This window comes from Myxine glutinosa, chromosome 7 (genome assembly GCF_964187855.1).
Source record: "Myxine glutinosa chromosome 7, kmMyxGlut1.1, whole genome shotgun sequence".
NCBI lineage: Eukaryota > Metazoa > Chordata > Myxini > Myxiniformes > Myxinidae > Myxine > Myxine glutinosa.
In genome coordinates, this window is record NC_136267.1 from 14,492,551 (window position 1) to 14,500,561 (window position 8,011).

General features: G+C 44.3%; 1 protein-coding gene across 1 annotated transcript in view; it reads left to right on the plus strand.

The window, feature by feature from the left end:
* The window catches only part of NDUFS2 (NADH:ubiquinone oxidoreductase core subunit S2), a 41,076-nt gene extending 33,065 nt beyond the window's left edge, over positions 1–8,011 (plus strand). Inside the window, exons 9-15 of the mRNA XM_068121837.2 lie at positions 719–804; positions 3,849–3,968; positions 4,145–4,274; positions 4,435–4,530; positions 4,649–4,732; positions 7,364–7,421; positions 7,758–8,011. Coding sequence (XP_067977938.1) covers positions 719–804; positions 3,849–3,968; positions 4,145–4,274; positions 4,435–4,530; positions 4,649–4,732; positions 7,364–7,421; positions 7,758–7,795 — 612 coding nt within the window. The 3' untranslated portion in view covers positions 7,796–8,011. The remainder of the gene's footprint in view (positions 1–718; positions 805–3,848; positions 3,969–4,144; positions 4,275–4,434; positions 4,531–4,648; positions 4,733–7,363; positions 7,422–7,757) is intronic.

Below are 8,011 nucleotides of genomic sequence, written 5' to 3' on the forward strand. Positions count from 1 at the left end.
AAAATGACGCAGGCTTGTGTTATGACGTCACAGGGCCTTTTCTAGTCGTGGTCTTTGCATACTTCTTCTTTCTTCATGTGCATGACATCGTGTACAACAGGCTCCTCCTCTTAATTGGTATTGCAGCACAAGGCTGCGGGATAGCGTCATTGGCTGAGGGGCCCGGCTGTGCCACTGATGCAATGCCCTCTGCTGGTTAGAGCAGGGATCGGTAATTTGTTCATGATGCCGGCGATGGCTCGCCTACTCTTCATGAAGAACACCATGGGATCCTTATCGTTGACTAATGGATGCCGGCACATGCGATGTGCAGTTTAACGTCCATCCGAGGGACGGCACACATGTTGATGGATCACCCTGCCTGTAAAACACCAGGATGAAAGTTTAAAGCTGGGTCGGTATTCAAACTCAGGCTGGACAGATTAGAAGTGAGAGTGTGTACGTCTAGGCCATCCTGTCAACCCACAACAGGCTATGAAACCTTGCCTTCTATTTTGTAAATATCTGCTCCTTCGATGCACGTTGTGCCGCCATTGGCCACTACCTGGTAGTGGTAGTTCAAAGAGAAAGTGATGCACGGATCCAACTGCTTTGCATTGAGGTGTTATAAGAATGCAGCCTGGGCATCCCAATTAATTTTGCGTGGATATTGCATTGTGGGAATTAAATAATTTGGACAAGTTTTTATTATTATTTATTTAGTGTTGTTTTGTTTCAGATGCTCACCAACAATCGTATCTGGAAAGGCCGTACAGTGAATATCGGTGTAATATCAGCAGCAGATGCGCTCAACTATGGGTTCAGGTGAGGAAAGTGCATGAAGAGCAGGTAGAGAGGATGGAACAGTTTATTCCTTGGGGAGGGTGCCTGGTGCTTGCTTCAAAAAGGGGACCAAAAAACAACAACAACCACGGTCCCCGAAAAAGGCTAACCCCCGCCTTGCGGGGAAAAAATGGCCTCTAAACGGTGGTTGGTTGGTTGGTTGGTTGGTTGGTTGGAGGGTGCCTGGTGGTGTGGCAGGTGTGTACGAGTTGGGCCTAATTTTCATTTGGAATAATAAGTGGAGTATCGCATAAATATGGGGAATTGCTTTTATGAGTAAGACATTTCGAGTGCAAAAGGAAGTGGATGGTTGAAAGGGCCGCCCATGTATTGGTGTGCATGTGGAGCAGGGAGAGGCTTCTCGTGTGTGCGTATTTTGATTTGCGGGATGGAGGTCGAGGGTTTGCACCACATTTTCATGCATAACAAATAAATACCCCCTTAGGAAAGGTGAGTTGAAGGAAGGGTGATAAGTTGAGGATCGGTGTGGTGGAGATCGGTGATGAGTTAAGATCCATGATGAGTTAAGATCCATAATCTTCATTTGATGACTACGGTCTGTTGCTAGTTTATACTTGCACTGCAAACCCTTTCATGTAAAATACATTTTCAAAATGTCTTTTCATGTATTTACGTTGGCACAGGTATACCAGTGTTAAGGTGTTTTATTGCCATAAACGAAAACACATCGAGGTGATTGATTTGTCCCGGTACATAAACTATTCTTTTTTTCAAGGGGACTTTGTTAAACCCTAACCCCAATTTTATGAGTTCAGTGGTTGTGGAGACGAGTGAAACTCGAACGGCACTCGGTAGAGAACAAACCTCCACCAGACTGAACAGTTTACATTTTATATCCACCAATTGGTCGGATCTGTATTTGGACCCGAGCCAAAAGCTAATCGGCTTGTTCTTGTCGCATAACCAACTTGTCCACTAAGTTTTGTCATAAGACGTCCACAATTTTTTGAGATATCGTGCTATTTGTCGTTTGTGGCCCGATCTCTCAATGGTGAAGAATCGCTAAAAAAAAAAAATTCGCATCCGGATCCAGATCTTCACCAAAATCTAGTCATTTCGTCCTTGTCGCATATGCTACCACTCCACCAAATTTCGTCTGAATCCATCCACAAGTTTTTGAGATATCCTGTTCACAGACAGACAGATAGACAGACGGGTGAAAACGACCTCTATCCACCTTCGATGGCAGAGGTAATAATAATTATAATGATTTTAAACACAGACTTGGCATTTAATATGGAATTTTTTTTTTCCTTGACTTGGGTTTACTTTCTGAACTCAGTATATCAATCTGGTGAATTTCTTTTACACTTTGGTGATTTATTTGTTAAAAGAACCATGTCACTGATTGTCTGTCGCAGCAAGAAGTCAACAACAGGATTATATCACAGGTGGCGTGGCAAAATGTACGGACAGGTGCATTTGATGATTGGCTTCACAGTCGGGTATACAAGGGTTGTTGCGTTCTGTATTAGTGGAAAACAACTGCTGCACGTCTCCAAAAGTTATTGCCGCTTCCTCTGGAGATGGTACGTCAACTCGACAATGCTGTTTGTCATGGAGTGGTGGCTTTACGAAATTACGGCATGAAACAGCGTGCTATTGCTCGGCAGTATGGCATCACTCAAGGTCAGGTGTCAAAGATCCTGAAACGAAATGCTTAGAGGGCTGTCCCTACTCCAATACCGAGGCCAGGACGTCCCCGCAGAACCACAAGGAGGGATGATCACCAGCTGCACCGGTTAGTCCGCAATGGCCGTACCAAGTCAGCTAATCGGCTTAGGGCTGAGTGGCAGCAACTGACAAATGTGCCTGTATCCAGAAGGCTAGTCAACCAACGACTGGTTCAAGCAGGCTATCGTGCCAGGCGTCCCCTGAGAAAGCCATGCCTGACCAGACAACACCGCCAGCGCCGATTGCAGTGGGCCAGAGAGCACCGTCAATGGCAGCCAGGACACTGGAATCACGTGACCTTCAGTGACGAGTCGAGATTTCTGGTCTATCGTCAAGATGGCCGCGTCAGAGTGCGCAGACAAGTGCATGAAGCCTACAACAAAGATTGTATAGTGCCAAGAGTCCAAGCTGGAGGTGGTAGGGTGACCGTTTGGGCTGCTTTTCATGCAGGGGGCAAAACTGACCTGGTTGTTCTGAATGGAAACCTGAACCAGTTCAAGTACAGGGCCATTCTGGAAGAAACATTGCTTCCATTTGCTCGTGCAACCTTTTGAGGAAACTTTGTCTTCCAAGATGACAATGCACGGCCTCATCGTGCTCGCATGATCCAACACTTTCTTGCTGACCGTGGTGTAGAGCATATGGAGTGGCCTGCCATGTCCCCGGATATGAATCCGAAAGAGAACTTGTGGGCAGAATTAACGCGTCAAATCGACCACTTGGACCAGCAGCCGACCTCTGTGTGTGAATTGCAGCAGGCTATTGTCATTGCATGGCAAGCGATTCCTGTCCAAACCTTGGCAAATCTCGTGAACAGCATGCCTCAACCTGTACGTGCTCTCCTGAATGCTCGTGGGGGTTACACGAAGTACTGAACTGTAATTTTACTGTCCGTAATCCCAGTCGTAATTTAACTTTTGTTTTTGTTAAAAAGAATTTTGGCTAATGTGCAAAATAAAGACATACTTCTGGAAAACGTACAGAAGTTTAACACAGTACTGTCCATGAATTGAGTTCGATATCAGTTTTCATCACTTTCAAGGGTCAATTTATTTGTTTCGAACTGTCAAATGTGGTTTTTGTTTCTTTTAAAGGTCACATTAACAAAATCTAGAATAATTTCAACATAATTCCAATGAACTTTTGGTTCTAAGACATCTTGAAAAGTAAGTTCACCCCCACCCAAAAAATATTCCATATTAAATGCCAAGTCTGTATATCACTATGAGACTTCCAAAAACGTTTTCACAGTTTTGGTAATTATCCTTGTCAGAATCATCTTTCTGCTGCTTGTTCTGTTCAATAATGCAGTTGTGCTTGTGCATGTCCAGTGGTGTGATGCTCAGGGGTTCGGGGATCCAGTGGGACCTGCGGAAAACCCAACCGTATGAGGTGTATGACCAGGTCGATTTTGATGTACCCATTGGCTCAAATGGAGACTGCTACGACAGGTGGGTCTTGTCGAGAAGAGAAATGTGCTCTCTATTCTCAAATGGTACAGCCCTCTGTGGCCTTTGACCTTATTGGATGCATTTTCTTGCTTTAGGTTAGGCTAGAGGTATGCTGGCAAACGTAAATGATGACGGTGCCACAATCTTCCCCATGGTGTCCTGTCGTGCTGCTTTAGGTACCTGATCCGAGTGGAGGAAATGCGGCAAAGCTTGCGCATCATCAACCAGTGCCTGAACCGCATGCCTGAGGGTGAGATCAAGGTCGACGATGCCAAGATCTCGCCTCCAAAGCGTTCCGAGATGAAGGTCGGACACCTGTAAAGCTCTTTGCTATTTTTGATGTGCAATATTTGTTTTTCAGCTCCGTCATTTTTAACGATAAATGTTCGTTCTTTTTTTTTTTTTTGGTGTTTACTTGTGCATCATCACCCCCCCCCCCCCCCCTCCCCTTCTGCCTGCCCTGTAGTCTTCAATGGAATCTTTAATCCATCACTTCAAACTCTACACTGAAGGTTACCAGGTTCCACCTGGTGCTACCTACACAGCCATTGAAGCCCCAAAGGTAGGACTAACTTGTATTGAGCTACACAGCTGAGTGTGGTAGAGAATGGGAGCCTCAATGTTGCTGAGTGCATGTTAGTGTCGTTGAGGCCTTCACATCACTTTTTTTTTTTTTGCAGGGCGAATTTGGTGTATATCTTGTCTCGGACGGTACAAGCCGACCGTACCGCTGTAAGATCAAAGCTCCTGGATTTGCTCATCTGGTGAGACTTCAAAAGGGTGGTTTGGGATTTGCGTAAGAGGGGATTTTTTGTCACGTTCACCACAAATACGGTCAAAACCAAAAATGTGGTTGACTTTTCTGGTAGTTGGGTGACCACATGATAGTGGATGTGGACTGGTTTCAAGACAAAACAAGAGATAATGCCTGTTACTTCCTGAAAAGGCCGCTTGCATTTTCAGGAGGAGGTAACACAGTAGTAAGACGGGCTGCATTAAATGGAAGTGATAGTCTTCGGGTTTGGGATCTTGAATGTAAACCAACAGCAGAGGGTTTGGCTTGTCGATCAGCTCTAGCAATGCTGTAGAAACACCACCAGAGGTGGCACGGCTACAACATTGGTGCAGGTTTTGACGCTTTTGTGTCCACCACCAAAGTTACCAACTTTCATTCATTAGCTCCGCCATCAAAGGTGTATGAGGTTGTGTTTTCACCCCCTGTCTGTCTGTCTGTCTATCTGTGAACAGGATATCTCAAAAAGTTATTGATGGATTCGGACAAAACTTGGTGGACAGCGTAGGTGTGTTTTTTTTGTTGTTTTTTTGTTTTTTGTGGACAATATCAAGGTGCTTGTAAGAGCTAACATTGATCACAAAAAGACAAACTGACACATAAAACATATGAAAAGGGGAGCGGGAGACAAGATGCGGAGAGAGAGGGAAGCACACAAGTACAACATTTGAGAGCAGGGACATCGGGAGATCTGTGGGAGGGCTGGGGGATTGGGTGGGGGTGGGAGGGAGAGGTATAAAACACATGGACACTGCTAGGACGTCCAGGAAAGAAGTCGGTATTTCAAAAAAGTGGATCTGGGGTGAATTAAGGGGGGTAGAATGTATGATGACTAATAAAAAGTGATGATGACTGATTGATTAAATTTTGGTGAAGATCTGGAACCGGATCTGATGATTTTTCAAAACTAGCACGGCACCTTGACGTCACGACGTCGACTTATATGCCTCCACCCACATTATTACATCATTATAATACTTGTATCAAGTTTGATTTAAATCCATTCAGCTGTGCCCAAGTTAGGTAAAAATGTGCTGACATGACCTCTGACCTTTGACGTATTGACCCCAATATTTAATCAGTTCATGTTTATGTCATTATACATACCTGTACCAAGTTTGAATTTAAATCCCTTCAGCTGTTCACAAGTTCACATTTCTACCTGACATGACCTCTGAACTTTGGCCTCAGGACCCCCAAAATCTAATCAGTTAATCTTTACATCATTATACATAATATCTGTACCAAGTTTGAATTAGATCCCTTTAGCCATTCTCAAGTTATAGATCTATTACAGACTTTGACCTTTAACCTTTGACCCCAAATTCTAATCATTTAATATTTACATCATTATACATACCCGTACCAAATTTGAATGATATCACTACAGCCATTCTCAAGTTATAGACCTATTACAGATTTGACCTTTGACCCCAAAATCGAATAACTTAATCTTTACATCATTATAAATGCCTGTACTAAGTTTGAATTGGATCACTTCAGCCGTTCTCAAGTTATACTTATTACAAACTTTGACATTTGACCTCTTGACCCCAAAATCTAATCAGTTCATCTTTACATCATTCTCCATACGTGTACCAAATTTGGTCAGAATCCCATCACTGGTTCACAAGTTATTGCGGTAACAGGATTTTGCCTAACAGGACCTCTGACCTTTGCCCTCATGACCCCAAAAGCTGATCAGTTGATCTTTACCTCATTATACATACCTTTGCCAAGTTTGACTAAGATCCCTTCAGCCATTCTCAAGTTATAAAAAATAAACACCTTTAGAGGCCATTTTTCCCCGCAAGCGGGGGTTGGCCTTTTTCGGGGACCGTGGTTGTTGTTGTTTTTCGGTCCCCTTTTTGAAGCAATGTTTTACGGCCGGATGCCCTTCCTGCCGCCAACCCTTTTTGTCGCCTTTTACGACAAACAGGGAATTACCAGTGAACTGGTACTCAATTAGCCGACCTCGGAAGGATGACAGGCTGAGTCAACCCCCCTGGCGTTAATTCAGCGATCGACCGGGATTCGAACCCAGGATCCCAGGATCCTAAGCTGGCACCCTAGCCGCTAGCCCAACACCAGGGTTAAGTTATTGCTGTAACAAAAACCTATCACGGACGGACGGACGGATGGACAACCTGAAAATGTAATGCCTCCAGCGACTTCGTCGGCGGAAGCATAAAAAAAGATTCTTCGCCATTGATAGATGGGGCCAAAAACGATACATAGCAGGATATATCAAAAAGTTATGGACGGATGAGTTGGGTAGGTGGAAAGATAAGCCGATTAGATTTTGGTTCATGTCTGGATGTAGACCCGGCCTATCAGTGGGATACAAATGCTAACTGTTCAACCTGGTGGAGGTATGCACTCCATTGAGAGTCGTTCTTGTTTAGATTTTGCAATTGGACTATTTCCTCAGAAAAAATCATGCTTCTGTGGTTGAGGAAGCGATTAGGTTTTGTACATCAAATGCTGATGTGGTTAGACACCGAGAATCGGACAAAGTCGCACAACGTATCGATACCTTGGACAGTGTGGATTACGCCTCTTCCTGCTTTGTGACCAATTTAATGTCCTAATCCGCACCCAGGCTGGTCTGGACAAGCTGTCCAGAGGACACATGCTGGCCGATGTCGTCGCCATTATCGGTGAGTGTGCAGCTTTCACATTAACATGTAGATCTTCAGTGTGCTCTGTCGACGTGGTGCCATTCCCATCGGCTTTGGACTTTTACAACTAAAATGGCCGCCAGTCTACCAGTCGGTACAAGTACGTCTGTTTGCATGTAACGACTCTTCCATGAGCCTTGGATCCTGAAAAGTCCCTGCTTGTTACTCATTGCTGCGATGGAGTTTTGCTTGGACTGTTCTTCGGTAGACGAGTCGTTGAGCAATGTCCTCCGGCAAATTGATTCGAGATGTGAATATGTGATATTTCCTCAGAGATGAATGTTTCGTCTTAAAGTTCCACGTGTTGTGTTGCAGGAACTCAGGACATTGTGTTTGGCGAGGTGGATCGATAAAAAAAAACTTCAACTTTTTTTTTCTCCTTTCAACTTCTCTTCCCTCTGTTACTGTGTCCTCTCTTCACTCCTTTCAGGTTCACGGCTGTCTTGATGCGACTTGTTAACAAAACTTTTCCTTCCACTCCACCTCATTGTACGCCTGCATTTTATTGATTGTAAATTGTTCTATACTGTCATTTATCGGGATGAGAATAAAATGTGAGTAGAACACTG